Source organism: Aythya fuligula, chromosome 4 (genome assembly GCF_009819795.1).
Source record: "Aythya fuligula isolate bAytFul2 chromosome 4, bAytFul2.pri, whole genome shotgun sequence".
NCBI lineage: Eukaryota > Metazoa > Chordata > Aves > Anseriformes > Anatidae > Aythya > Aythya fuligula.
In genome coordinates, this window is record NC_045562.1 from 76,594,922 (window position 1) to 76,622,862 (window position 27,941).

Consider the following 27,941-nt stretch of genomic DNA (forward strand, 5'->3'; position numbering starts at 1 on the left):
ACCAGCAGCTGCCCGCTGGCAGCAGCCCCCCAGCCGAGGACGAGGACCTCTCCCCCCATGCTGTGTAGTGGGGGGACAGCAGCACGCCGCCCCCCCCCCGCACCACCTACTGTGCCCCCCCAGCACCCCCCCAGCCGGGGCTGCCCCCAGCCCCCCATGCATTGGCTGCCCTGCACCTTGCCCCACTGCCCCACGCTCGGTGTGGTGCCTGCAGCCCCCCAGCCCCCCCCCCAGCACCACCTCTTGCACTGGGGCCGCTGGCCCCCTACCTCCCCCCCCCCCCCCATACAGCAGCTTTGGGAAGCAGCCACGCACCCACAGCCCTGACCTACCTGTGCAGCACAGGGCTGGGGGGGGACAGGGGTCCCCAGATCGGGGGGCACAGGGCAGGCAGCAGGACCCTGCCCCTCCCGCGACCCCCAGCCCCCCCAGTGAGACGCAGTGGCTGTTAAATAAATTTTAATGCACATGAATGAGGTGGTGTCAGCTGGTCCCCACGGGGTGCAGCGGGGCCAGGGTTAGGAACGGTGAGGAAAGCAGAGTGGGGGGGGCTCTGGCCCCCTGGGCTGGGCCCACAGCTGCTCATGGTGGGGTGAGCCCCGAGCACCCCTCGGAGGGGGTCAGCCCCCAACGCCCCCTGCAGTGGTGGCATTGGCCCCAAGTGCCCCCCCCCCCCCCCCCAGCACAGGGGCACCGTAAATTCCAGTTTCTCCCCAGGGAAAGAAGCTCTGAGCCCCCTGCAGGGCCTGGGACCCCTGGGACCCCCCCACTGCCTCCCAGGACAGGTCCCCTGTGGTGTCAGCCCCCCCTGGGGGGGGACAGGGCCCCCTGCCCCTGAGCCTCCCATAGGTCCCGGGCTCAGACCTGGGACTGGAGGTACCCGGGGGGGGCCGGCAGGCTGGGGGGGGGAGGCGCGCGCTCCGTGTCCGGGCTGCTGCTGCCGGGGCTGGAGGAGCTGGAGCCGGGCGAGGGGCGAGGGGAGGGGGCGCGCCGGGCCCCCCGCCCCTTCAGGGTGCTGAGCTTGGCGTCGAGCGAGAGCGTGCGGGGACGGGCACGGGGGCCGGGGCTGACCCCGCTGGGGGTGGTGGCGCACAGGGGGGGCCCCTCGAAGAGGGAGAGCCAGGGGGGGCAGCCCAGCCCCGGCCCCCCCTCCAGCCCTGCCGCCCGCCGTGTCAGGATGTCCGTCACTGCCTCGATGTCGTCGGCTGGCTCAATAGCTGCGGGGAAGAGCGGGGGTCAGCGGGGAGCCAGACACCTGCATCCCCCACCCCAAGAAGCGCCGGGACGTGCCCCCCAGCCGCGATGTGCCCTATGGCTACAACGTGCCCCACGGCCGGGATGTGCCCCACGGCCGGGATGTTCCCCATGGCTAGGACGTGCCCCACGGCTGGGACCTGCACCAGGGCTGGGACATGCACCAGGGAGCCGGGACGTGCACCGGAACCAGGACATGCACCGGAGCTGGAATGTGCCCCAGAGCTGGGACAACTGGGATGTGCCCTGCAGCCTGGGTGGCCAGGACAGCCAGGATGCGCCCCGTGGCCAGGGCAGCTGGGATTTGCCCTGCGGCCGGTGCTGCTGTGACACCTCCAGCAGGCAGAGGCAGCCGTGCCGTGCCCCGTGGCCAGGGTGGCCGTGCCGTGCCCCGGGGCTGTGCCGCGTGGAGCTGTGCCGCGCCGCGCAGCGGGTGCCGCTGGCCCAGCCTGCCGGCCCCGTACGTCACCTGTCGCTGTAATAGGAGGAGAGCAGGGCGCGGATCTCCGCCGAGACGGCGTTATCCTGCAGCAGGAGCCCTTCGCAGGCCGAGGGCGGCACGGCAGGGCCGGGCAGGGCTGCACCGTGGGAGGGCACGGCCAGGGGCAGAGAGAGGCAGAGGACAGCAGAGAGAAGGCAGGAGGTTAGGGAGGCGCAGGTGGCAGGAGAGGCTGGTTAGCGGAGAAGAGGAAGGTGAGGAGGAAGATGAAGAGGAAGGCGAGGAGGACGATGAAGAGGACGATGAAGAGGAAGGTGAGGAGGACGATGAGGAGGAAGGTGAGGAGGCCACGCACTGGCCGTGCTCACCCATCTCGTGGTACAGCGAGCCCTGCCGGGGCAGGGGGGCAGGCGGCCGGCGCGGCGGCGGCACCTCGATGCGCATCAGCTCGTCGCAGCACTGCTTCCACTGGCCTGCGGGGAGCAGAGGGGCCGGACTCAGTGCACCACAGGGCGGGGGTCCTGGTCCCCGTCCCCGTCCCCGCACGCACTCATGTCGTAGAAGTGCTGCCAGAAGGCCTCCATCCAGCGCTGCGTCTCGGCGCGGCTCTCGGCCAGCAGCGTGTGGGTCACCTCCTCGGCCCCGTAGCGGTTGGTGACGGACATGCTGTGCAGCTTCCCGCGCGCCTCCTGCTCCGTGGCGCGGATCCGGGTCTCCTGCGGGGCACACCGCGGTCAGCCCACGCCCCCGCGCCCCCCAACCCCCCGGCCCGGCCCCTACCTTGTTGATGGCGATGGTGAGCGCCGGCTCCACGCCGGCCTCAGCCTCCTGCGGGCGCCGGTAGCAGAGGAGGTTGGTGCCACGCAGGACGCAGAACAGCCGAGCCCAGCCCTGCGGCTCCCCCGATGCCTGCTGCCGTGGGACAGGGCTGCTCAGTGCACACAGCCCGGCCCCGGGGGTGGCAGCAGCCCCCTCCCCAGCGCAGGGATCCCCGCTCCCTGTCCCCACCACGGTCCATAGCCTAACAGCAGGGATGGCTGGCACCAGGCTGGTGCTGCCTGTCCCTTACCCACCCTGCCCCAACACAGCCTGTCCCTGCTCCACCCTGTCCCCATCCCCATCCCATCCCCGTCCCGTCCCCGTCCCCATCCCATCCCCGTCCCCGTCCCCATCCCGTGCTCACCTGCACCTTGAGGAAGCCGCACATCATCTGGGCGGCCATGCAGCGGGGCTGGGCAGCCAGGCGGCAGCACATGCTGCCATACAGCGGCAGCCAGAAGGAGCTCTCCTCTGGGGGGGGGGCACAGCACTCACAGGGGGGCCCTAGGGCAGGGCCCCCCTGGTCCCCCCCGCCTGGCCCCAGCTCTCCCCAGAGCTGCCCATGTCCTGGTGCTGCCCCCCCACCTGGCCAGGGCCCTCTCCCCTCCTGTCCAGCCGGGACCCCGCAGTTTCTTCTCCCCCACCCCATCACACCCCAGCCCCCCCTGCCCACCCCCAGGCCCCCAGCCCCAGCCCTGCCCGGGGAGCCCTCACGGTGCCGCGCTCACCATTGCAGGCGATGGCGAGGTCGTGGGTGCGGAAACCGTCCTGCACCTCGGCCAGGGACAGCACCGCGTGTGCCAGCAGGTGATACTTGGGGCCCCTGCGGGAGCCGAGAGTGAGGGGCAAGCAGGTGGGGAGGGGGGATCACAGGGGGGACAAGGTACTCACGGCACGCTGGGGGCCGGCAGCAGCAGGGGGCCGCTGCCACCGTTAGCACCGGGGCTGCCGGGACCCCCGTCCATGGCGCTGCGCAGCCGGCGCCCCGAGGAGCGGCCCAGGGAGCTGCTGAGTTTGCTGGCCAGCTTCTTGGGCGCGCTGCCCGGCGCCTCCTCCTCCAGCCCCGCGCTGTACAGCTCCACCTTCAGCTCGAAGTCTGGCCCGGCCTCCGTGCTGGGGGCACGGCTCAGCGGGCGCATGCAGCCCCCGGCCCCCGCCCCACCCCGCTGCCGGGGGAGGGGGGCATTGCCGGGGAGCCCCCGGGGACGTGGGGATGCGGGGACGCGAGGGCACGGAGGTGCGGGGAAGCGGGGACGCGGGGACAGGCGGGGATTGGCGGGTTGCGGGGACGCGGGGGGACGCGGGGACATGCGGGGACGCGGGGACCTGCCCGGCGCGGCGCGCACAAGAGGACGGCGTTCTCAAAGCAGATGTCGGTGAGGGTCCGGTCCACCAGCACCATCTCGGTGTCGTAGATCTCCACCCCGATCTGGAGGAGGCAGAAGACGGCGCAGCGGTGCAGCTCTGCGCCGGGGGCGGGGGTCAGGCCAGCGTGGGGCTGGGGGCCGCGCTGCCACCCCCCCCACTCACCTCCCTTGTTCCTGAAGTACTCCGTGTCCTTCCACATCAGCGGGATGCGCAGGTCTGGGGGAGTGGGAGGGGTGGTGGTGAGACCCCCGGGGCCCTGTCCTCACCCCAGGGGCCGGTGCAGGACCCCCAGCAGCCCCCCCTGGCCCCGCAGGGCTTTTGGGGACCCCATACCTGAGATGCAGACCCTGCCCCGGCAGGGCAGGCGGTCGTCCGTGGGGCCAGCGTCCGAGGGGCTGCGGGAGGAAGCGCAGAGCCGTGACCGCTGCCCGGGGGCCCCCACCTCCCACCCACCCCCCGCCGCGGGGTCCTCACCGCCTGGCCACGCGCTGCATCACCTGCACCTCCTTCATGCGCTGCAGCTCCGACATGTAGGCCAGGATGCGGCTGTTGCACACCAGGAGGCTCTTGGTGGCCTCCAGCGCCTGCTCCCGCTGCGTGCAGGCGGCCAGCAGCTTGCAGGCCCCCTCCCGCATCCGGATCTCATGGTCAATCTTCTTCTGGATGTCCGTGTCCTGTGGGATGGGCAGCGTGAGAGCGCAGGACCCGGTGGGGGGGGTCCTGGGTTCTGCCCTCCCCCACCGCTGCAGACCCCTGCAGGTTCCCAGGAAGGGGCAGCCACATTCATAGGGAGGGGACGGTGGCCCCCACGCGGCCCCACTCCCCCCCAGCACAGCCAGTGCCCGGGGCTGACCCTCCTGCCCCGAGCTGTGCTCTGCTGCACCAGCACACACGTCCCCTGACCCCCCGGGCACAGAGCCACCATCCCGGCCGGGCCCCTGGGGAGCCACGTGCCCCACGGACATGTCGCGTGCCCCACGGAGCGCCGCGTGCCCTGCGGATGCATCATGAACCCCGCGGGAGAGCCAAAATCCCCACAAGCACTTCACGAACCCCACGGGTATGCCACATGCCCCACGGATATGTCATCTGCCCCACGGCTGTTTCACACCCCACGGACAGGTCACAGAGTGCACAGTTGCATCTCGTGCCCCACAGCAGTGCCACACACCCCACGGGTCCATCATGCGTCCCACAGATGAGCCACGTGCCCCACAGACACCCCACAGGGCAGACAGATACCCACAGCTCCATCATGCACCCTACAGAGGTGCCACGTGCCCCACAGCTCCATCATGCACCCCACAGACGTGCCATGCACCCCACAGCTTCACCGTGCCTCCCAGGGGAGCTCCGTGCCCCACAGGCACATCACATGCTGCCCCGCACCCCACGGAGGGGTGACGCATCCCGCAGCTGCCTGATGTGCTGCACGGAGGGGCCGCGCACCCCACGGACACCCCAGGCCCCCAGCACTGCCCCCCAGACCCTCCCCCTGAGACCAGAGCTGCACAGGAGCCACATCGGAAGGTGGCAAAGCCCCCCCAGCCCCAGCCCCAGCCCCACGCCCCGGGGCCCGCAGCCGCAGGGGGAGGGGGGCACCCCCCAGCCGCACGGGCGGAGGATGCCAGACCCCGGTGCGGGGCTGCCCCCTCCCGCAGGACCCCCTCGGAGCCCCCCTGCCGCAATCCGCAGCCTCGGCGCCGCGCATCCCCCCCGCCCCCCCGCCGGCTCGGCCCCCGCCTCACGTTGCCGGTGCCGCGGCGATCCATGGCGGCCCAGGGCATCCCCCTGCCGCCCCCCGTGCCCCAGCCCCCAGCCCCCTGCCCCCGGCCCCCGGCAGCGGGGCCCGGCGGAGCTGCGGGCGGGCGCGGGGCCGGGGCTGGCGGAGCCGCAGCGCCGGAGCGGTGACATCACCGGCAGCTATAAATAGCCACCGGAGCCGCGGCGGGGGGCGCGGGCGGCTGCAGCCCCCCCCGGGACCCCCCCCCCGTAAGCCCCACGCTCCCCCCGCAGCGCTCACCCTCCCCGCGCCCGGCGGCCCCACTCGCCATAGGGCGCCCGCCCCACGGCGGGGAGATTTTGGGGGCGCTGCAGGGCGAGGGGGGGGGGCGACCGACGTGGGACCCCCCCCACATACACCGAGCGCTGCAGCGCGCCCGGCCCGGGGGGGCGGAGGGGGCTGCGGGGGGATTCGCTCCGGGCACCGCGGGCTCCGTGCGCCCCACCGGGGGGACGCGGGGGGCCCCCGCGCGGCAGGGCAGGGCCCCGGGCTGCGGGACCGGCCCGTTACCGGGCCCCCCCCCCCCGGGCCCCCGCGCCCCGTCCCGGCCCCGCCGCGTGGCATCGCCCCGGGGGAGCCGCCGCGGGGCTGGGCGGCCGCGAGCCTCGGCCCCGGCGCCGCGGGGCGGCCGGTACCGGGGGGCCGCTACCGAGGGGGCGGGGGGCGCGCCCCCCCCGCCCCCCGTACCTCGAGGCTGAGGGCGATCTGGCGGATGTAGAGCATGTTGAGGTCCTCCAGGATCCGCAGCTTGTCCTGCAGCGGGGCGCAGCCGTCCCACCCGGCCACCTCCATCGGCCCCGCCGCGGCCCCTCGGGGAGCCGCCGACACCGGGCGCGGGGATCCCGCATCCGCCCCGGCCCCCGGCCCGCGGCCCCCGCCGCGTCCAGCGCCGTGCGCGGCCTCCCCCGCCCGGCCCGGCCCGGCCCGGCTGCGGAGAGAAAGGGCCTTTCATCGCCCGGCGAACAAGCGGCCTCTGTGCCGGGAAAGGGCAGCGCGGGTGGCGGGGGGCACGGGGGGGACGGGACCGGGAGGGGCGAGGGGAGGGGGGGGGGGGGGGCAGCGGCCCCGAAACCCACACGCGGGGACTGAGGGGGCGCGGGGGGGAGCGGGGTCGGGCACCGGGGAGGGGGGGGTCAAGGGACGGGGGTGAACGGGGTGCGGGGGGCGCCGGGACGCGGCGGGAGTTGCGGGGCCGGGGTCCCGGGTGCGTGTTGGGGACGTGGCCCCGGTGCGCCCCGCGCTGCCCCCCCGCCGCCCCCTGCCGGCCCCGGTGTGCGCTGCAGCGGGGCCGCCCCGCCGGTACCTGCCGCCGATCCCGGACCGCTGCTCCGGCGCGGCGCGGCGCTCACAGGAAGGCGGCGGCCGCCCGCCCCCGGCCCGCCCTCCCCCGGCATTCCTCCGGCGGCTCCGGTTACAGGGGCCGCCCCCGGCCCGGCCCCCCGCCCGCGGCACCGGCGGCACCGGCACCCCGGGGCCCGGGGGCGCCCCCTGGCGGCGGGTCCTTCCGTCCCCCCCCCTCTCCGGTGTACCGGGACCCCGCCACCGCACGTGCAGCCGGTACGGGGCTACCGGGACCCCCTCCCCGTAAAACGCCCCGGGGCTCAGGGGGCTCGGGAGAGCCGGGCCCCCCCAGTCTGTGCCCGGGGCGAGGAACCCCGGCGGCCGCAGCCCCCCCGCGGCACGCGGGCAGACACCGAGCCGCGGGGCTCGGCACGGCCCCGCCGCCGCCCCGGGCACGACGCGGCCCCGCAGCCGGCGGGGGGGGCGCGGGGCCGTGGGAGCCGCCGGGGGCGCCGGCCCCTCCCGTGCCGCGGGGCCGGTTCCCGCTCCGCCCGGCCGGGCTCGCTGGGCCGGCAGCGCCCGGTCCCACCGGCGGGACGGGACGGGACGGGACGGGACGGGAGCGGCCGCCGCCGCCTTCGCCCTTCCCAGGCGGCTGCGCGGGCCCGGCCCCGGCCGTTCCCACGGCCCCGGGAGCCTCGTGGGACCCCGCGGCACGGGAGGTCCCGGCGCGCCCACGCGGACACGTGGGGACACACGCGCGGGGCTCCCGCCCGTCCCGCGGTGCACGGGGGCTGCGCGGGGGGCTCCGGGGGGCTCCGGGGCGGCCGCGCGGGTCCCGGCGGCGGGGCCGGGCCCTACCTGCGGGGCGGCGCCGAGCAGGCTGAGGCGGCAGCGGCCCCGTCGGATCTCCATCTCCAGCGCCGAGCCGCGGGCCACGGTCACCCGGCTGCGGTGGTTGCGGCAGAACATCGCGGCGGCGGGGCCGGGGCCGGGGCCGGGGCCGGTACCGGGGGCTGGGGCCGCTCCGGGACCCGCGGGAACTTCCCCGAGCTCCAAAGTCGCGCAAACCCCTCCCCGGGGCCGGCGGCACCTGGCGGCGGGGGCGGGCGGCGCCGCACCGGGGCTGCACCGACACGCACCGGGCTGCACCCACACGCACTGAGCTGCACCGGGCCCCCCCGGAGCGGGAGCGGGGCCGGGGCCGGGGCCGGTACCGGGCGTCCCCTGGCACGGGCGGGGCGGGCGCGGTGCCCCCAGCCGCGCGTGGCCCCGGGCGGACAAAGCCCGAGTCAGGGCGGGCAGCTGCGGCCGGGGGGGGCGGGGGGGCCGCGCGTGGCCGTGCCCGTGCCCGTGCCGGGGGGGCCGTGCAGGTGGCCTGGGCGCGTGCCCGGTCCCCGCGTTCCCGGGGCTGCGCACACGCGCGTGGCCGCCGCTGTGTCCCACGCGTGGGGCTTCCGCGGGACCCCCGGCCGGGGGCGCTGACCCGGGTCGGCCGCGGCGCGCCCCGGTACCGGCGGGACCGGCCCCTCCCCCGCCCCCCCCGCCCCGCCCCCCAGCCCCGGGCCCCCCCGCGCCGTGGCCGAGCCGAGGCGGGGCAGGAGCGGGCCCGGCCGCAGGGCGCGCGGCAGCGGTTCCCACCCGGGCAGCAGGGCCCGGCGGACTCTGCCCGCTTCAAAGATGGCGGCGGCGGCGCCCCCCCGCCCTGCTGAGGCTGCGCGCGGTGCCCCGCGGCGGGCGGAAGCGGGTCCGGCCGGAATCGGTTCCCCCACGGCGCGGGTTTGGGCTTCGGTGCCAGCACCGCCACCGGGCGCGGGCGGCTCGGCCGGATGAGCAAGGCGTGGCGGCGGGGCAGGGCCGAGGGCGGCGAGCACGGTGAGACCCCGCGCGGCCGGGGCGGGCCGGGGCCGGGCGCTCCCCGGCGCTCCCCGCGGGCCGGGCCCGGTGCCCCCGGCTGGGCCGGCGGCCGGGCCCCATCCCCGGGAGCCCCGGTGGCGGCCCCGCCGGGCGGTCCCGTTCTCCCCTGGCGGGGTCCCGCGGCCGGGTCTCCGGGCGGGGCTGACGGCGGTGCCCCGCAGGCGAGGAGGACGATGGCGGCGGTCACGGCTCGCACAAGAAGAAGCACAAGAAGCACAAGAAGAAGCACAAGAAGAAACACCACCACGAGCCCGGGCCGCCCGCGCTGGAGCCCGCGGAGCCTGGAGCCGCCGTGCGGAAGCCGCAGCTCAAGCTCAAGATCAAGCTCGGGGGGCAGATCCTGGGCACCAAGAGGTGAGCGCGTGCGGCCGCTGCGCCCCTGGACCCTGCCCCTGCCCCTGCCCCTGCCCGGCACAGGGGCCCGGCTGGCCCCAGCCCCCCCCGCGTCCCACTGCCCCAGCACCCTCGGGCCTGCAGCACCGGTGCCCGCCCCCACCCCCCAGAGCCCTGTCCCGGCCTCAGGGGCTGCCGCGCTCTCTCCGCAGCGTGCCGACCTTCACGGTGGTCCCCGAGGCGCAGCGCTCCCCCTCCCCGCTGATGGTGGTGGATGAGGAGGACGAGCCCACGGAGGGGGTGCCCATTGAGCAGTACCGGGCCTGGCTGGGTGAGTGCAGGGGCTCGGCCAGCCCCGGGGCGCCGCCACCGCTGTGGGCACAGCGCAGGGAAATTTGGGGCTGGAGGGTCTCTGAGGGAGTGTTGGGCTGGAGGGGTAGGTGGAGGGGCTGGAGCAAGAGGGGGGGCCCTGTGGGGATGTTCTGGTTCCCTCCTTCAGGCTTTAAGCAGGCTGCGAGTGTCTCTAGTGCCTCACTGAGGGGGGCAGAGATGGTTCCTGCATCATGCGGAGAGTGTGATGCAGTTTGGGCACGGCATCACCCCAGGATGGAGCAGACACGGCAGCTGTGCTCCCCAGTGACTGTTCTGTCCCTTGCTGCCCGGCCCAGATGAGGACAGCAACCTGGACCCCTCACCCCTGCCGGATCTGGACTCAGAGAGTTGCTTCCCTGCCCGTGAGGAGGAGGAGGAGGAAGAAGAGCGCTGGCTCGATGCCCTGGAGAAGGGTGAGCTGGACGACAACGGGGAGCTCAAGAAGGAGGTGGATGAGTCCCTGCTGACAGCAAGACAGGTGAGGGTGGCAGGATGGAGCAATGGGGCTGCAATGGGGGTGGTGAGGACTGCCCTGGGGCCATCGTTTGGAGCCCCCAGCCAGGGGCATCCTGTCCGGTTTGGGTGCTGCCCCAGAGGCGGCTGGCTGTGGCGAGGCAAGGAGCGTGGGGACCCCAGAGCTGGCTGGGAATCAGGTCGGAGCCTCCATGTCCTCAGAGGGATGGGAATGGGGGGTGCTGGTCGGGGTGCCCCCACCTGCCGGGGCCTCTCCTCCAGCCTGACGGCGCCCCCATGGCCCCCGCAGAAAGCCCTCCTGCACAAGCAGCAGAGCCAGCCGCTGCTGGAGCTGCCCATGGGCTACAAGACGAAGGAGATGACGGAGGAGATGCTGGTGAAGCGGGAGGAGCGGGCCCGCAAGCGGCGCCTGCAGGCGGCCAAGAAGGCGGAGGAGAACAAGAACCAGACCATCGAGCGCCTCACCAAGACCAACAAGGCCAAGGTGAAGACGCTGCGGGAGCGCCGAGCCAAGCAGGCGCCCTGCCCCGTGGTGCACTACTGCAACGCCGCCGACCGCATCACCGTCTCCTTCCCGGCCGGGATGGCGCTGCCGCTGCTGCCCGCGCCCGCCCCCGCCGTGCCGCCGCCCGCGCTGTGCGGGGTCAGCGGCTGCTCCAACCACAAGCGCTACTCCTGCTCCCGCACCGGGCTGCCGCTCTGCAGCCTGGCCTGCTACAAGAAGAACCTGCGGCTGCAGGAGGCCGCGGCCTAGCGCCGGGACCACGGGACTGGGACTGGGACGGGGCCGGACGGGACTGGGGGCACGGGACGGGGCTGGCGGCACCGCCGGGGCCGGGGCTGGTACCGGGGGGGGGTCTCGGGGGGGTCCCCGGTGGGCCCCGTTCCCAGGTCGTGGGAGGGGCCCAGCCTCGGGCCCAGCCCCACCCCCCGGTCCTGGTCCCGCCCCCGGGCACGCCCCACACCGGGAAAGGGGGCGGGGCCGGAGGGTGGGGGGGGCGGGGGGCGGGCACCTGCGGGCGGGCCCTATTGGCTGGGAGCGCTGTCTGGCAAAGAACAACGCCGCTGGTTGGTCGGCCTATCCGCCAATCTTTCGTCCGAGCAGTGGTTTCGCGTCTGTTTAGCTGCGGTCCGCTGAGGGTTCGCCTCTGAGGCGGGATCGAGCTCGCCATTGGTGGCGCTGGCTGCCAATCATGCGCTGCTACGGAGGACGAGGCTCCCATTGGGCAGGAGCTACGTCCGTCGCGGCTGGGGAGGCGGTGTTCGGCCTCCGATTGGCTGCCTCCGCCGCCACTCCCCGCGGGGGCGGGGCTCGGTCCCTTTGTCTCTGTTGTTGGGCGTGAGGAGCGGGCAGACGGCACCCGATTGGCGGGGGCAGGGCGGCGGCGGCGGCGCCGATTGGCCGGCGGCGGCGAGGCGGCGCCCGATTGGCCGCGGCCGCCGCGGGGGGGGCGGGACCTCGGGCCCGGGAGCGATGGCGGCGGCGGCGGCTGCGGCCCGGGCGGCGGCGGCGGCCCCGGCGGCCGCCATGGGGGCGGCGGCGGCGGCGGGGGGGCAGCGGCTGCTGCTGCGGGCGGCGGGGGCCGGGGCGGCCGAGCGGGAGGAGCCGGCGCGGGGCCGCGGCGGGCTGTAGGCGGCGCCATGGAGCGGCCCGGGAGCGGCGGCGCCGAGGGGGCCTGGGCCGCGCTGCTGGGCCGGCAGCACCAGCAGGTACCGGGGGGGGGCGGGGCGGGGCGGGGCGGGGCGGCACCGGCCGGGCCCGTCCCGTTCAGTTCCGTCCCGTCCCGTTCCGACCGGTCCCGTCCTGGCCTGTCCGGTCCCGTCCTGCCCGGCCCCGTCCTTTCCCGTCCCGTCCCGTCCGGTTCCGTTCAGTTCCGTCCTGCCCGGCCCGTCCGGTCCTGTCCCGTCTGGCCCCGTCCAGCCCCGTCCCATCCCGTCTTCCCCGGTCCCGTCCTTTTCCATCCCGTCCCGTCCCGTCCTGTTCCGTCCCGCCCGGTCCCGTCGCGTCCCGTTCCATCCCATCCCCCCCGGTCCGGTCCCGGTGCCCAGCAGTGGTGTTGGGGCCCGTCCCGGCTCCGTGCCCCTCCCGTGACGGTGCCGCTGCCCCCCGCAGGCCCGGGAGTACTGCCCGGGGGTGAACAACCAGCCCTACGTGTGCGAGACCGGGCACTGCTGCGGAGAGACCGGCTGCTGCACCTACTACTACGAGCTGTGGTGTGAGTGCGGCGGGGCCGCGGGGGGCCGGGCACGGGGCAGGCGAGGGCGGCGGCGCGGCGGGACGGTCACCCCGCTCTGCCTCCGCAGGGTTCTGGCTGCTCTGGACCATCCTCATCCTCTTCAGCTGCTGCTGTGCCTACCGGCACCGCCGGGCCAAGCTGCGCCTGCAGCAGCAGCAGCGGCAGCGGGAGATCAACCTCATCGCCTACCACGGTGCCTGCAACTACCCCACCTCCATGATGGATCTCAGTGAGTGCCGCTGCCCCCGCGCGTCCCCGGTGCCCCGCGCTCGGCTCCACACTTGTCCTGTTCCCAAGTAACCCCCTGGGGGCAGACGGGGCCGCGGTGGTTTGGGGTGGCTGCGCCCTGCAGAGGGGGGCACCGTTGTTGGCTCTCGTTGCTGTGCTCACCCCGCGCCCCCCGCAGGGATGCTGGCTTCCTTCAAGCTGCCTGCCTACGAGGAGGTGGCCCACCGGCCCAGCACGCCGCCGCCGCCCTACAGCGCCATCCTGGCCCAGCTGAGCGGGCCGCGCAGCCGCCTGGGCTCCAGCAGCCTCACGCTCTCGCCCAGCTCGGAGAACTACACCAGCTGCTCCTGCGAGTCGAGCTGCGTGACGTCCCCCAGCAGCACCTCGCTGTCGGTGCAGGTGACGGACGAGACGGAGCGCAGCCGGGCCAGCACGCCCAGCGAGGAGGGCGGCACCAGCAGCACCGGCACCGGCGCCAGCTGGGAGCTGCCCGAGGAGCTGCCCGCCCGCACGGCCCCGCACAAGCACGCCCTCTTCTCCTCCAACGTGGACTTCTTCGAGGCCGACTGCCACCGCTGCTCGGACATCGAGGAAGGCGAGGAGGAGGAGGGTGGCGCGGCCCCGGAGGAGGAGGGCGGCGAGCACTACCGGCACCGGCGCCTGACGGGCGACTCGGGCATCGAGGTGGGGCGCTGCCAGGAGGAGGAGGGCGGCGAGGAGAGCGAGGGCGAGGCCGTGCGCCTGCTGGGCAAGGCCGGCCCCGCGCCGCCCCCGGCCCGGCGCAGCGTCCCGGCCGAGGGGGGCGGCGGGGAGCCGGGCGCTCCCACCCTGCCCGTCTGAGGGGCCCGGCCCGGCCCTGCCGCCTCTCCCGCCGCGCCGCCGCCACCATCCCCCTGCCCGCGGGGCCGGCCCGGTGCCGCCCGCGCCTCTCCCCGCCGCCACGGCTCGCGCCGCCGCTCCCCGCCTTGGAGCAGCCGGGCTGGGGGCACCGCGGTGCCGAAACCGCCCCTGCTCAGAGGGCCCCGGGTGCGGCGGGGCCGCCTTCCCCCGCCTCCGCTCCCCGCTGCGGCCCCGCGGGCTCTGCCGCCATCCCCGGGCTGTGGACTCTCGCCGCGGAGCCCCCGGGATGGCCCCGCCACGGTGCCGCCGTGCCCCCCGCTGTCCCCTCTGAACTGCTTCCAGGGAGCCGGGCCCCGGTCGGGGGGGGCGGCTCCGTCCCGCCGCAGCCTGCAGGCCTGTGTGCGGGGCCCGAGTAGCGTCCCCTCATCATTAAAGAGATGTGGAATTATGGCCCTGCCGCCTTCCTCTGGGGGCCTGGGGGCGCGCAGGGTGCTGTGGAGCTGGGGCTGAGCTGTGACACCCTCCCCATCCCCAAATCTTTCCCCATGGGCAGGGACACAGCAGCGAGGCGATGCTGCCACCTCCCCGCAGCAGGGGAGGACCAGGACAGCTTGAGGAGTCCAGGAGGTGTGGGGGCAGCAGCGCTGCTCACCTGGCCCCTCGCACCCATCCCTGACACAGGCACCGAGGCACGTCACGGCTGAGGTTTATTGTCGGTGGAGGACTCGAGCCCCAGATCCGGGGTGCCTCCACCTGCCCCTGAGAAAGCCGGGCCCCGCGTTGCGCCCTGCCCTAGTAGTCCTCGGCCATCACCAGCACCACCAGCGCCGACCAGCCGGTGAAGGGGTGGGAGCCCTGCCCCGCGCCGCTGCTGTCGCTGTAGTGCTCCCAGAGGTAGCCGCTCTCGGCGTACTGCCGGTACAGGTTGGCCACGAGGTTGTGCCGCAGCTCGCGGTACAGCTCCGCCGCCTGCTCCCGGTGCGGCCCCGGGAGGCTGCCGTAGGCGTGCAGCGCCCGCAGCGCCAGGAAGTTGATGTTGACCCAGACGGAGCCCCGCCAGTACGGGGGGTCGTGCTCCGTGTTGCGCTGCATGTACAGGGGGCTGTCGCGGGCGAGCGAGCGCAGGCCGAAGGGCGTCCAGAGCTGCTTCTCGCTGCGCATGGCGCCCAGCAGCGGGGCCAGGCGCGGCGAGTCGGGGGGCAGCAGCTGCAGCAGCAGCGGGAAGAGGCTGACGTAGCCCAGCGCCCCCACGAAGCGGGGCCGAGGCGCCTCGCGCACCACGCGCACCAGCCGGGGGGCCGGAGGGGGCCGCCCGGGGGCCGCCCGCCCCGCCTCGCGCCGCAGCCCCACCGCCCGGCTGTGGTTGCCGTAGTCGGCGAAGGCGCCCAGCTCCTCGGCCCAGTGCAGGCGCTCCAGCAGCTCGCTGTCGCTCAGCGCCCGCTGCATGTGCCGGTAGGGCTCCGCCGGCTCCCCCAGCCGCTCGGCCGCCTCGGCCAGCACCTGGGAGGCCAGCGCCATCCAGCAGCGCAGGTCGAGGTGCCGCTCGTCCGCCGAGGGGTGCGAGGCGCGGGGGTAATCGTCCAGCCCCGACGCCAGCGTCTTGGGGTTGAGGAAGCGCTCGGGGTCGGTGTCGCGGCCGCGCCAGCGGAAGGTGTAGGGCAGGGGCCCGGCCTGGGTGCTGTTGTACCACTCGTACCAGGCGCGCAGGCGGGGGAAGAGGCGGCGCAGGTAGGGCAGCGGGGCCGTCCCCAGCAGCCGCTGCAGCGCCAGGAAGAGCGTGGGGGGGTTGGCGGTCTCGCTGTGCTGCACGACGAACTCGGGGGGCACCTTGGCCAGCGCCTCCTCGCCCAGGATCTGCTCCCGCGGGATCCAGCCCTCCGCGTTCATCAGGTCGAACCAGTGCGCGATCACCTCGCGGCTCAGCTCGGGGTCCCAGCGCGCCAGCAGCAGCTGGTGGAAGCCCTCGTCCCAGAGGAAGCCGCGGGGGAAGAAGGAGCGGGAGGGCACGGCGGTGAACAGGGAGGTCTCGGGGAACGGCACGGGGTGCTCGTGCAGCGGGGACTGCACCAGGGAGTGCCCGTGGAAGTAGCCCATCCCGCCCAGCATGTTGCTGAGGGCGGCCTGGGCGAAGCGGCGCTGGGCGGGTGCGAAGCCTTTGCGCTCCAGGCCAAAGGTCTCCTCGAAGCGCCGCTCGAAGGCGGCCTCGTGCCGCGCCAGCTCCGCCGTCAGCGCCGGCCCCGCCAGCGGCCCGCGCCGGTCCCGCACGCTGCCCGACTCGAAGGTCACCTCCACGCGGGCCGGCAGCCGCAGCGTCACCTGGTGCAGCAGCAGGTGGCTGCGCGGGGCCTCCGCCGCTCCCGGCAGCCCGCGGAAGGTGTCCACGGCCAGGAAGCGCTGCCGGGGCCCCCCCGGCGGGGAGAAGACGAAGCGGTCGCTCAGGCTGCTCCGCACCACGTCGGTGAGGCGGTGCAGCCCCGGGCTCCACGCGTCCAGGTAGTGGTAGCTGCAAGCACAGAGAAGTCAGCGCCCGGTGGCACCCCGGGGACGGGGGGGTGCACGGACGCCGCGAGGCACCTGCTGTAGGTGGAGCCCTCCCCGCTCTCCGAGGTGGGCCTGAGGAAGGTGATCCTGAAGTCGCCCAGCTCCTCGGACGTCCCGCTCACGGCGGCCAGCCGCGTCCTGTCCTCCACGTGCGGCTGCAGCGTCCCCTGCCCGTCCGTGGCCACGTAGAAGAAGAGGGAGACGAGGGAGGCCGGGCTGCCCGCGCCCTGCGGGAGGGGGGTCATGTGGAGGAATGGTTAAGTGAAATAGGACACGGGGATGTTGGGCAGTTAGGAGGCAATGGGCTGGTGAAGTACCGTACTCAACTCACACGAGCCTGGCACGTACACAGCTGGCTGAGAGCCAATCAGGCCCAAGGACACGATGCCCTTGGGCGATTGGGAAGGCCCCTAAGGCGGGGCGGTAGCTAAAAGAGGGAGGAACTACCTGAAAAGAGCGGGAAGTGCTAGCCAATGCTGAGCTTAGTTTTTGCAATATGTATGAGTTGATTATGTTCGAACTAGATAAAAGGCGACTGAGCTATCCATTAAAGTTGAAGTTCCCTGTTCACTCATACTGAGCGTCTGTGTCTTCCTACCGTCGACAACAAATAGCGCCCGAACAGGGACCGATCTGAACGGGATTTGGACACTGTTGGCGGTGATCCTGGGCCATGGTTGGACGGAATAAGGGAGGATCCGGTCCTGTAACGCAGCCCAGGAGGTGGAAGGGACAAGAATCCCCGCACCCGCGTCGGAAAGGTGAAAGGGACAGGAGTCCCCGCATCCGCAGCTCAGAAGGTGGAAGGGAGTCCCCGCACTCGGGATGAGCCTATAAAGGGTCCCGCCGGAAAAGCGCCACCGAGGTCTTTGCAAAGGCTGCAACTGTATATATAAAGGTATGAAAGACAAGCGGCGTGTAATTTGCTCAGATGCTTTTTAGAAAAGCGGAGTATTTTAGATATAGATTGTAGAAAAAGATTTGCCAGGGTTATTAGCATATGCAGTAGCGCAGGGTTGTTTTACAAATCCTGATAGTTTTTTGAACAAACAGAGTGGCGTAAATTTGGAGATAAATTGTTTGATGATGTTATTAATGATATTAAGTCTGCTAAAAAATTTCTTGAAGCCTTGGAGAACAGTCGCTAGTTCTTCAGCTACACATCAGGCTGAGCAGAGAGTCGCTGCTGCCGCTACAGAGCGACTGGGATTGCCGGGAAGTGCTGGAGCTGGGCATTGCCCACTGCCGCCTTCAGAGAGAATGGTAACGCTGCCTCGGGGTTACGGGGCAGTGGGAGCCTCCCCCCCCTCAGTCACCGCCAGGAGCAGCGCTGCGCTTGGAGCTCACCGTGTGGCGAGTCGGCACAGAGCAGAGGGACGGACATCAGGACCCTGCAGCCTGTCTGGCGTACCCATGGAAGCAGCGGCGGCTGTGCTGCTTCTCTCTGGCATGGTTTTGATCTGTGGAGACCGTGCATGGCAAGGAGTACCAGCCAATGCTTTTGGAGGACCGTGTTACCTAGGGCGACTCACACTTTCCGCTCCAGATTTACACTCGTGGCAGAACTCGACAAGGAGCAGAAGAATTAAACGAGAACTAAAAACTTTGGGTTCTGACTGTAATGATGGTGTAGAATTGTGGGGTCCAGCAGAAAGATTCTTTGCTTCTTTGGTGCCTGGTGTGGGAACTGCACACGCTTTGACTAACATTAATAAGCTTGCTTGTTGGGCTGTTAAACAATCGAATGTAACAAGTTCTTTCTGAAATGTCACAAGATATGGAGAGTCTAAGACATGCTGTATTGCAAAATAGGGCCGCTATTGATTTCTTATTGCTGGCTCAGGGACATGGGTGTGAAGATGTAGAAGGAATGTGTTGCTTTTATCTTTCTGACCATGGTTAGTCAATTCACGACCAGTTGAAATGGTTAAGGGATCATACACAAAAAATTGTAGTACAAGATAGTTGGTTTGAAGGTTGGCTTAAATCTGTTTTTGGGAACATGGGTGGATGGGTTTTCTTAGTTAAAGAGGGACTTCGCTTTCTACTTATAATTATATTGATTATAGTTGCTGCACGTATAATCTTTAACTGCCTAACTAAGAAACTAGAGCAACTCACAGAGAAGGTATTTGTAGCGCAAAATAAAAACGGGGGAATTGTGGAGGAATGGTTAAGTGAAATAGGACACGAGGATGTTGGGCAGTTAAGAGGCAATGGGCTGGTAAAGTACCGTACTCAACTCACATGAGCCTGGGCATGTGCGCAGCCGGTTGAGAACCAATCAGGCCCAAGGACACGATGCCCTTGAGCCATGGGGAAAGTCCCTAAGGCGGGACGGTGGCTAAAAGAGGGAGGAACTACCTGAAAAGAGCGGGAAGTGCTAGCCAATGCTGAGCTTAGTTTTTGCAATATGTATGAGTTGATTCTGTTCGAACTAGGTAAAAGGCGACTGAGCTATCCATTAAAGTTGAAGTTCACTGTTCACTCATATTGAGCGTCTGTGTCTTCCTTCCGTCGACAACAGGGTCACGTCTGGATCAGGGGGTCCCAGAGCTGCCTGCGTTACCCTCCCGAGGACGCTGATGTCTGGGGGGGGGGGTCGCGGGCGGCAGCACCCACCTCAGGCCGGGCGGTGACGCGCCAGCTCCAGTCCCCGCCGTGCTCCCCGCCGTGCCGCTTGACGAACTCGGTGCGCAGCAGCAGCCCGCGGTCGCGCAGTTCCTGCACCCCGAAGTTGTCACCGTCGTGCCGCAGCCAGCCGTAGCTCGCCAGCCCGTCACCCTGCTCGCACGTGTGCCGCAGGCCGCCCCCCGCCTCCCGCTGCTGCAGCCACATCAGCCCTGGGGGCGCGGGGCGGGGGGCGCTCAGCGGGCGGCCGGTCCCCAGCCCTCCGGTCCCGACCCCCGACCCCCTCCCCACTCCCCATTTTCCCCCGTCCCCGCCGCGTACCGGTGACGACGGCTCGGGGGCTGCGGGTCTTCATGCCGAAGTAGACGTGTGGCCGGTAGGAGCCCCAGAAGCGGCGGGGCGCGGCGCGGGGCCCGGCGGCGCCGGGGGGCAGCGCGGGGGGCGCGGGGTGCGGGCTGGCGGCGCGGGCGGCCGCTCGCCACCGGCCCCACTGCCCCAGCGCCGCCGCCGCCGCCGCCAGCCCCAGCCCCAGCGCCAGCGCCGCCGCCAGCCCCAGCGCCCCCCGCCCGCCCCGCGCCCCCCGCGCCGCGCCCCGATCCCGATCGCGCTCCCGATCCCGATCCCGGGGCCGCCCCCGCGCCCCCTCCGCTCCCCGCCGCCGCCGCTCCGCCGCCATCGCCGCGCGTCACCGGCCGGGGAGGGGAGGGGCAGAGCCCCGGGGGGGGGGGGGGGGGCCGCGCCCTCTGGCGGCGCCTCCGGGGGCCGCTGCTCGGGGGGGGGGGCGCGACCGCGGCGCCCCCGGTACCGGCGCCGGTACCGGATCCTCAGACGCAGACGCGCTCGTCCCTGGAAGCCGCTTTTATTGTGCCCGCGCCCGCCCCGCCCGCACCGGCGGCCCCGGCTCCGCGGCGGGGTCCGGGTCCGGGTCCGGGTCCGTTCCCGGGGCAGCCGCGGGGGGGGCCCTCGGTGCCCGGGGGGGCCGTGCCCGGCGCTCACTGCTTGACCTGGCCCCCGTCGCCCTCGCTGACGAAGCGCTTCCGTCCCCTGCGGAGGAGGAGGATGAGGATGAGGAGGGGGTGAGGGGATGAGGAGGGGGTGAGGGGATGAAGGCCCCGCCGCCCCCCACCCCGCCGTGTCCCCGTACCTGGCGGGGCAGGCATCGCGCAGCGCCCTGGTGATGATGCCGCGCTGGAAGCAGAGCTCCACCAGCCGCTCCAGGAGCCCGTGGGCCAGGGGCACGTCCAGGCTGATGTCCCCCAGCTCCGCGTACACCCGCTGGAAGCCCTGGGGTCGGGGGCACACTGCAGGCGTCAGCCCTGGGACCCCCGCCCCGCACCCCCTGGCCCCCCTGAGGGTTGTCTCCGCGCTCACCCGGTTCATCTGGTCCAGCGTCACCAGCCCTGTCTCCCACAGCACCTTCAGCAGCGTCACCATCATCGTCACCGGCGCGTCCCCAGAGCCCTCCAGCACCATCACCACCGCCTGCGGGCAGTGGGCGTCAGCAGGGCCGCGGGGCCCCCCTGGCACCCCCAGCCCCCCCAGCCCCTCACCTCGTACACCAGCTCGTGGTGGAAGTGCGGCACCTCCAGCGCCCGCAGGCAGCGCTCGGCCTCCGACACCTCCCCGGAGAGCAGGTACTCCCGCAGCAGCAGGTTCATCTGGGGACAGAGACGGCTGCGGTGGGGACAGTGGGGACACAGCAGGGGCTTTGTGTGGGGACGGCTGGGAACGGGGTCCTGATGTGGGGGTGGCACTGAGGCAGCTGGGGGTGCTGCCGGTGTGGCAGAGCAGACGTGGGGACACGAGCAGTGGATGCCACGGGGGCGTGCAGGTCCAGAGGGGTGCGGCGGGGGACACGCAGGGCACGTCTGGAGGCATGGGCAGGGCTGAGGGGACGAAGCGCGGGGACATCCGCAGGGACAGCGCATGGGCAGGACCGGGGGATGCGGTGTGGGATGCCCGCGGGGCCGGCCGCGCGCTGACCTCCTTGACCAGGTGCTTGACGGGGCGCTGGCCGCCCCCCACGCCCCAGACGTTGTCGAGCCGGTTGACGTCGCGCTTGATGCGCAGCAGGACGGCGGCGCGGTCGAGGGCGGCCCTGCGGAGGACGGGGTGAGGGCCGGGCGCGGGGCGGGCCGCGGGGGCCGGGGCGGCGCTTACCTGGCGTGCTCGCAGTCCACGCGCCCCTTGTAGCGCTCCAGGAAGTCCAGGGGCAGCGCGTGGTCGGCCACCGCCCGGGCGATGAACTGCCCCAGCATCTGGGGGCACGGTGTCAGCGCGTGGCCCGCCGCTGACCCGAGCATTGCCAGCGTGGCCACGTTTCCCCCGGCACCCCCTGGCACTGCCACCCCCTCCCCAGCACAGCCACCTCCCCTCACGGCAGCCCCGGCACGGCCACGTCCCCGCGCCCGCTGACACCTGGGGGGCCTCGGGGGTGTCGAGGATGAGGTCGGGCAGGTCCTGCAGCATCTTGTCGAAGGCCCAGGCGATGTCCTCGGGGCTCACCACGCGGCCCACCAGGTCGGACAGCAGGCGGGACGTCAGCTCGCGGTGGCTGGCCTTGCCCTCCAGCGCCAGCGCCACCGCCAGCGAGGGCACCGCGTGCTTCTGGCTGCCCAGGTTCAGCCCCCGCAGCAGCGCCTGCGCCCAGCACATTAACACCAACCCCGCGCACACCCCCCAGACCCTGTCCCTCCTCAAACCCTTCCCCACACCAGCCTGGCCCCTGCATCTCCCCTCCCCATTGCCAAGGCTCCCTGTCCCCTCCCCAAGGGACCCTGCCCCTTCCAAAGGGCTTCCACCAGCAAGGGACCCCCCTCCTTGCTCCAAGGGACCCTTCCCCTCCCGGGACCCTGCCCCGCACCAGCTGGCCCCGTCCCCCTCACCAAGGGTCCCCTCTCCCCCTGCCCCGACGCACCATGACCTCGCTGGTGTCCCCGTGCTCAAAGTACTCCAGCACCATGGGCTGCACGTTCTTCTCCAGCTCGTCCTCCTCCAGCTCGGGCACCACGGTGGCATACACCGTGTCCCCCTGCGGGGACGGACGGACGTGGCTACCCGTGGGGTCCCAGTCGGCCGCCCGCAGTGGGGGCTGCCCCAGGCAGGGGCTCGGGGAGGGGGCCGGGGCTGTACCTGAGCCACCTCGTCGTAGTTGGGGTCGCGGGCATCGGGCTCTTGGTAGCCGTACACCACGCCGGGGGCGCCCCACACGCCCTTGCCCCCGGCACCGCCTGCACCGGGCACAGGTAGGGCTCAGCCGCGGGGGGCACTGAGACCACCCGGGGGGGGGCTACCAGCAGGGCCAGCCTGGGGGGCTGGGAGGGAGCCCTGCCCCTTGTGGGGTGGGGAGGGAGGAGGGGGAAAGCTCGTGGGGAGGTGATGGGGCATTGCGGGGCAGGGAGGATGCAGGGGGGAGTCCCAGCCCCATGGGGGGGTGACAGGGCTGTGCGGGGGTCCCAGCCCCGGGGGAAATGGAAGGGGGGGGTCCCAGCCTCATTGGGGGGGGGTGAAAGCGCTGTGTGGGGGTCCCAGCCCTGGAAGGAAATGGAGGGGGAATCCCAGCCCCACGGGGGGGGGGGGACAGGGCTGTGCGGGATCCCCAGCCCCAAGGGGACGTGGCGGGGGGTCCCCAGCCCCCCGGGGGTCCCAGCCCGCCCCTCACCTTTCTTGGGCAGCCCGCGGCCCTTGCCCATGCGGGACTTGCGGTCGTGGGCCCTGCCCTTGGGGCTGCCGGGCTCGGGGCCGGGCTCGGCGCCCTCGGACAGCGACTCTCGGGCCGAGTCCCGGGACGAGGCGCGCCGCAGCCGCCGCTTGGCCTTGGCCTTGAGGCGCGCCTCGTGCAGCTGCTTCTCGCGGGGGGCCCAGGGCAGCGCCCCCCCGGCCCCCGGCAGCTCCTCGGCCCCGTCCTCCTCGGCGCCCGCCGGGCACGGGCCCTGCGCAGCACCGGCACCGTCACCGCACGCCCCGTCGGGACCCGGCGCCCCCGCCCCGCCCCGCCCCGGTCCCGGTGCCGGTGCCGGTGCCGGTGCCGGTCTCGGTCCCGGTACTTGCCATGGCGAAGGGGGCGCGGTCGGCGGCGCCCAGCTCGGCCGCGCTGGCGGCGGACATCGCGGCGGGGCCGGGCCCGAGGCGGCACCGGGACGGGGACCGGGACCGGGACCGGGACCGGGATGGGGACCGGGACCGGGACGGGGAAGGGGCGCTGGGCTCGGCCCGACCCCGCCCCGCCCCGCCGCGCGGAGGAAGTGACCGGGGGCGGCGGCGGCGGCAGCATGATGGGAGCCGTAGTCCCGGCGGCACCGGGCGCGGGGAGCAGCGGGGGGCCGGGAACCCCCGCACCGGGCACGGCGGCACCAAGGGGGGGGGGGATGGGGGGGGAAAGAGACGAGACGCGGGGGCACGGAGGGATCCCGGGGGTGGACAGCGGCGCGGTGCGGACCCCGACCCCCTCCTGGGGAACCCCCCCGCACCCCGCACCGGCCCCGGGCAGCACCGGGCGAGCACGGCCAGAGCCGCACCGGGCTTGGGGGAGCCCCTCGGGCACAGCGGGACCGGGACCGGGCTCAGCACACAGCGGGTGACCCCACCGGACACCCCCACGGGCACGGGGAGGATCCCACAGCCAGGGCAGGGGCTGCCCCCCCCCGGGCGCTCCCACGGGACCCTCCCCACGGGGAAGGGGACAGAGGCCCGGAGCCCGGCTCTGCCCCGCGGGCACTTTATTGCTGCTCAGCCCTCGGGGCTCTTGGCCATGCAGGGCAGGCCGGGCACACGCCAGCGCCGGGCCCCGCGCAGCCGCAGCGACAGCCACTGCTGCTGGCTGCCCACCAGGTACGACTCGGGGGGGGCGCGCGGCCGGCCGGGAGCCTCGCTGCTGGGGGAGGCCGAGGGGGGCCCCGCCGCAGCCCCCGGAGCCTCCAGGGTCTCCAGGCTGTGCAGGCTGCTCGCGCCCAGCTCCTGCGTGCGGGCACCGTTGTTGGAGCCTGGATGGGGAGAGGAGAGGGGGTCACAGGAGGGACGGGTCCTGCTCTGTGCCCCCCATCCTGAGCTTCCCAACACCGGGAGGGGTGAGGAGCCTGAGCCAGGCACCACGGGAGCTGCAGGCTGGTGATGGGGGCTCCATCCCCATCCCCATCCCATCCCATCCCATCCCATCCCATCCCATCCCATCCCCATCCCATCCCCATCCCCATCCCATCCCCATCCCCATCCCATCCCCTCCTTATCTCCATTCCCTCCCCATCCCCATCCCCATCCCATCCAATCCCATCCCCATCCCCATCCCCATCCCCATCCCATCCCCATCCCCGTCCCCACTCACAGCACTGGCGCAGGGAGGGCCAGGGGTGGGAGGCCAGGTAGGCCTTGCCGCTGGGCTGCTGCAGCAGGCAGAGGATGGCGCTGTCCATCTGCTGGAAGACGCGCAGCGACAGCAGCGACTGCCGGGTCTCGGGCGCCAGCCCGTAGTGCTCCGACTGCACCAGGTCCCGCACCAGCGCGAAGTCCTGCTGCAGCTGCAGGGCGCCCTGCAGGCTGTGCACCGCGCCTCAGCCTGGGCGCCCCCAGCCCTGGTCCCCACCCGGCCGTGGCCCCGCCACCCCCTCACCTGAACTTGATCTTCCGAGCCAGGATGTGATCCATCCAAGCCTCCACGAAGGCCGTCGTGACCCGGGCCAGGGTGGGCACCTGGGAGTCGCGGGGCAGCAGCTGGGCCCCCTGCAGGACCTGGCCCAGCACCGTCTGCGCCGCTGCCGCCGCGTACTCGCTGGGGGAGCTGGGCAGCTCTGTGGGGACGGGGACCCGGTCAGCCCCGCGGCCCTGCACGGGATGCGGGGGGGGGTCAGGGTGCCTGCCACCCACCGGCTTGGAGGCTGACCCGCCAGTGCTTGCCCAGCGGCATGGTCTGGTCAAAGATCTCGGCCGACATCCGCTTGCAGTCAGTGGAGAACATCCTCAGCACGTCCCCTGCGAATTGCTGGGGAGCAGAGCGAGGGGAGCTGGGGCTGTGCAGCCCGGCACCCTGCCGTGCCAAACCGCTCCCTCCCCGCTGTGGGACCTCTCCCGACACACTGCACGGCTCGGTGCGTGGCGGCTGCTGGCACCCGGGGCTGTGACAGTGGCACACGAGCCACTGGCAGTGCTCAGCCCTACCTGGATGCTGGCAGCCATGGAGCGGATCTGCTGGCACAGCCACAGCTCCTGGTGGGACCGGAGCCGCTGGTGGGGTGCGAGGTGCTGGAGGCTGTCCCCGGGCTCCGGGAAGGCTGCGCTCACCAGCAGCACCAGTGCATCCGTCTCGGCCTTCAGCAGCTGTAGGTGGCAGAGGGAAGAGGAGTGACCCAAATCCTGTCCCCAGCCCTGCAGTGGGGCTGAGCCCCCTGTGCCCCCACCCCGGCCCTGCCCTCACCTGCAGGTCTCCCTGGGTGACGAGCAGGAACTGGTGCAGGGACCAGGACGCCAGGAACTGGAAGGCCTTGCCCATCAGCCAGGAGCAGGACGCCTGCACCGTGGCCAGGCACCGGCCCAGCAGCTGCAGGCGCAGGCAGGGCGAGCCGGGGGGGCTGCCTGGGGGCAGACAGAGCGGCGGGGACGTTGTGGTGGCTGCGGTGACACCGCACCTAGCAGGAGTTCAGCACAGCAGGGCCAGCAGAGGGACCGTCCCTGTCCCCAGACCATGACAAGGTGCCACTCACCCTCCGGTGTGGGCGGCAGGTGCCGCAGGGCAAAGGCCAGGGCTGGGTAGAGCTGCTGCAGGAGCCGGGCGGTGCTGCTCTGCGCCGCTCCCCCCGACGGCCCCGGCACCGCTGAGCACCGGTCACACAGCCCCGAGCCCAGCGCCCGGGTGAAATCTGCGAGGGGGACACGGGGTGAGCGGTGCTGGGCCCCGGGCAGGGCCCCCCCGGCCACCCCGCACCCCGTACCTCGCTCCCAGCTGCGCAGGACTCCCTGGCACAGCAGGCGCAGGCAGAGCCGCTCCAGCTCCTCCTGGCACTCCGGGGGGACGCAGGCTGCAGGGGGACAGCGCTGAGGGACGCCCTGCAGGACCCTTAGCCCCCGGTGCAGGGCTGGGGGTCTCCCGGAGGCGGCCACTCCGCAGGGACCCTGGGTGAGTGCCTGGTGCAGCTCCTGCGTGCTGCCGGGGGTCCATCCTGCCCTGAGGTCCAGCAGCTCCAGGCGCAGGCCCAGCGCGGCGCTGGTGGCGTCCCAGAAGAGGGGGAGGTACTGGGCGTACAGGGCCTCGGCCGCTGCCGCGTGGGACGCGTCCAGCCAGCGCACCGACTTCCAGCCCGGGGAGCCCGGCCGCGGGGCCGTGCACGGGGGCACGGGGCTCCCCGCCTCGCTGAGCACGTGGCGCCAGAGGCTGTCAGCGGAGGCCACCAGCACCTCCAGGATCGGGCCAACGAGCTCCCTGTCCTCCACGCACAGCGCCCGCAGCTCCTCGGGGAGGTTCCGCAGCACTCCCCGGCCCGAAGGCCCCACGTCCTGCGCTGTGACGGGGCAACCAGCCGGAGGCCAAAGCGCGGCGCCCCCCCGCCCCGTGCTGCAGGAGCTGCCCGAGCCGCTTGGCCGCCAGCCGGCCGCGCTCAGCCGCCAGCAGCGCCAGCACCCTGTGCAGGGGGAAGGCGCGGGGCAGCCCCTTTGCCGCGCAGCCCGGGACGGAGCCCAGCTCGGGGTCCAGGTCGCCCAGCACGCGGTTGTAGATCTCCAGCCCTTGGAAGAGGTCGGCGACCACCGCCGTGGGGACACCCGGGGGTCCGACCCTCGCCATGCCCCGCAGCTCCTCCTCGACCCGTTCCTCCAGCAGCCGCGCCGCCTGCAGCGCCAGCAGCCCCAGCGCCCGCCGCATGTGCGCCACCGCCTCGTGCCTTCGCAGCAGCAGCGGCCGCAGCCAGGCCTCGCCGCGCACTCGCCGCTGCAGCGCGCTCCAGTGCCCGGCGTGCGCCCGCAGCTCCTCGCACAGCCCCCGCAGCGGCCGGGCCGTCCCCGGTAGAAGCCGTCGGAGGAAGGCGGAGGCGGCGTGCAGGCGGCGGCAGTACTCGCGGGCCAGGCGCAGGAGGTGGCGGTGCCGCAGCAGCGCCTGCAGGGTGGCGCCGCGCTCGGCCACGCGCGGGTGCAGCGGGTGGAAGGAGAAGGCGTCGGCGGGCTCGTGCCGCACGTGGCCGCGGAAGGTCTCGGTGCGGGGGTCCTCCCAGGCGCGGAAGGCGCGGCCCAGCCCCGCCAGGCTCCGCTCCAGCCCCGGCAGCGCCTCGGGGCGCTCCTCCGCGTCCCCGTCCGGGGCGGCCGGGCCGGCCGGGGGGGGCAGCAGGCGCCGCAGGCCGGGCCCGACGCAGCTCCGCAGCATGGCCTCCGCCTTGCGCAGCGAGCGGGACAGGCCGCCCCGGGGGCCGTCGCCTGCGGGGACGGGAACGGGAACGGGACCGGGACCGGGGCTGGCACCGGGAGCGGCACCGGCACCGAGCCGGGCGCGGGGCGGGGAGGAGGCGGGGCGGCGGCGCTCACCTGGCTCCGCGGGCGGGCGGGGCGGGGCGGCGAGAGGCGGCAGCAGCGGCGGCAGCAGCGGGGGCAGCGCGGGCAGGGCCGGCGGGGGGGGCACCGGGACGGGCACCGGGCGGGCGGCGGGCGGCAGCTGCGGGCGGGGGGCGGTCAGCAGGGGGCGGGGCTACAGACGCGCGCCCCGCCCCGCCCGCCGCCGCCGCCAATCGGCGCCCGCCGAGCCGGGAAGCCACGCCCCCTCCCGGGGCGGGGCCACGTGACGCCCCGCGGGCGGGCGGCGTTGCCATGGAGACGCCGAAAGCGGGGCCGGGCCCGGGGCCGCCGCCAGGCCGCGACCTCAGGGCCGGGCCGGGCCGCAGCAGGCGCCGCCTCCCCCCGGTAGCTCGGGCCCGGCCCCGGCACGGCCCTGCTCCGCTGCGCCGGCCACAGAGCCCCCCCCCAGCCCGCCCGGCCGGTCCCCAACTGACGCCCCCGCAGCCGGGGCCGCCGGCAGGGAGCGGGGCCGGGCGCCATGGGCAGAGCTGCGCGCCCCGGCCCGGCCGCCCGGTCCCCGCGGGGCCTCACCTGCCCGCAGCTCCTCCCGGGCCGTCCGTCCTGCATGCTGGGCCGGGCGCGGGCACGGCTCCGGGCACGGGCGGCCGCCGCCGGCAGGAAATGAGCTTAGCGGCCCTGAGCCCCGCTAATCCGGGCAGGGCAGCGGGCAGGGCCAGCCGGCACACAGCGCCCGCCTCCGCCTGCCGGCAGGGCTGCGGGGGGGCACGGCGGTGTCCCGGGAGGGGCTGCGGCGCCCACGGTGCGACCCCCGGGGACAGCGCTCGGGGCCGCGGGACCCCCCGGAGTTTCCCCCCCCCCCCCCCCGGGGCCGGGAGCTGCCGCTTGAGCCCTGCGGGCCGCCGTCCTGCCCTCACCCAACATGGCGGCCGCGGCCTCA

General features: G+C 73.4%; 6 protein-coding genes across 10 annotated transcripts; 2 read left to right on the plus strand and 4 right to left on the minus strand.

Moving 5' to 3' along the window:
* Positions 1–442: 442 nt before the first annotated feature.
* On the minus strand, positions 443–7,998 carry RTKN (rhotekin). 5 transcript variants are annotated; one of them, XM_032187303.1, is made up of 13 exons: positions 7,806–7,996; positions 4,355–4,554; positions 4,214–4,275; positions 4,043–4,096; positions 3,859–3,976; positions 3,404–3,625; positions 3,241–3,335; positions 2,877–2,983; positions 2,474–2,602; positions 2,244–2,409; positions 2,062–2,166; positions 1,724–1,832; positions 1,157–1,217 (listed from the first exon to the last, which is right to left on the minus strand). In XM_032187303.1, the coding sequence occupies exons 1-13, from the start codon at positions 7,914–7,916 to the stop codon at positions 1,211–1,213; spliced, it is 1,485 nt and encodes a 494-aa protein (XP_032043194.1). In that variant the 5' UTR covers positions 7,917–7,996; the 3' UTR covers positions 1,157–1,210. The 5 variants fall into 5 exon arrangements, with proteins under 5 accessions (XP_032043189.1, XP_032043190.1, XP_032043191.1 ...); XM_032187301.1 differs by having other exon boundaries at positions 2,474–2,605; positions 7,806–7,995; XM_032187298.1 differs by lacking the exon at positions 1,724–1,832 and having other exon boundaries at positions 443–1,217; positions 2,474–2,605; positions 7,806–7,998.
* A 705-nt stretch (positions 7,999–8,703) lies between these two features.
* On the plus strand, positions 8,704–10,837 carry INO80B (INO80 complex subunit B). Its single transcript, XM_032186747.1, has 5 exons — positions 8,704–8,819; positions 9,023–9,215; positions 9,407–9,525; positions 9,863–10,044; positions 10,330–10,837. Exons 1-5 carry the CDS (start codon positions 8,774–8,776, stop codon positions 10,792–10,794), a joined length of 1,005 nt encoding a protein of 334 aa, XP_032042638.1. The 5' UTR covers positions 8,704–8,773; the 3' UTR covers positions 10,795–10,837.
* An 829-nt stretch (positions 10,838–11,666) lies between these two features.
* WBP1 (WW domain binding protein 1) lies at positions 11,667–13,397 on the plus strand. Its single transcript, XM_032186813.1, has 4 exons — positions 11,667–11,750; positions 12,154–12,256; positions 12,345–12,506; positions 12,684–13,397. Exons 1-4 carry the CDS (start codon positions 11,682–11,684, stop codon positions 13,343–13,345), a joined length of 996 nt encoding a protein of 331 aa, XP_032042704.1. The 5' UTR covers positions 11,667–11,681; the 3' UTR covers positions 13,346–13,397.
* A 638-nt stretch (positions 13,398–14,035) lies between these two features.
* MOGS (mannosyl-oligosaccharide glucosidase) lies at positions 14,036–18,911 on the minus strand. Its single transcript, XM_032187525.1, has 4 exons — positions 18,839–18,911; positions 18,509–18,729; positions 15,920–16,113; positions 14,036–15,848 (listed from the first exon to the last, which is right to left on the minus strand). Exons 1-4 carry the CDS (start codon positions 18,870–18,872, stop codon positions 14,138–14,140), a joined length of 2,160 nt encoding a protein of 719 aa, XP_032043416.1. The 5' UTR covers positions 18,873–18,911; the 3' UTR covers positions 14,036–14,137.
* Positions 18,912–19,360: 449 nt separating this feature from the next.
* Positions 19,361–22,624, minus strand: LOC116488949 (programmed cell death protein 4-like). Its single transcript, XM_032186954.1, has 11 exons — positions 22,568–22,624; positions 22,179–22,449; positions 21,650–21,747; positions 21,435–21,548; positions 20,936–21,157; positions 20,678–20,775; positions 20,501–20,615; positions 20,068–20,175; positions 19,889–19,999; positions 19,662–19,801; positions 19,361–19,561 (listed from the first exon to the last, which is right to left on the minus strand). The coding sequence occupies exons 1-11, from the start codon at positions 22,622–22,624 to the stop codon at positions 19,510–19,512; spliced, it is 1,386 nt and encodes a 461-aa protein (XP_032042845.1). The 3' UTR covers positions 19,361–19,509.
* Positions 22,625–23,245: 621 nt separating this feature from the next.
* On the minus strand, positions 23,246–27,925 carry CCDC142 (coiled-coil domain containing 142). The gene is made up of 11 exons (XM_032186955.1): positions 27,919–27,925; positions 26,096–26,908; positions 25,438–26,004; positions 25,210–25,365; positions 25,065–25,081; positions 24,924–25,022; positions 24,668–24,826; positions 24,377–24,491; positions 24,123–24,300; positions 23,838–24,049; positions 23,246–23,499 (listed from the first exon to the last, which is right to left on the minus strand). The coding sequence occupies exons 1-11, from the start codon at positions 27,923–27,925 to the stop codon at positions 23,246–23,248; spliced, it is 2,577 nt and encodes an 858-aa protein (XP_032042846.1).
* Between the last annotated feature and the right edge of the window lie 16 nt (positions 27,926–27,941).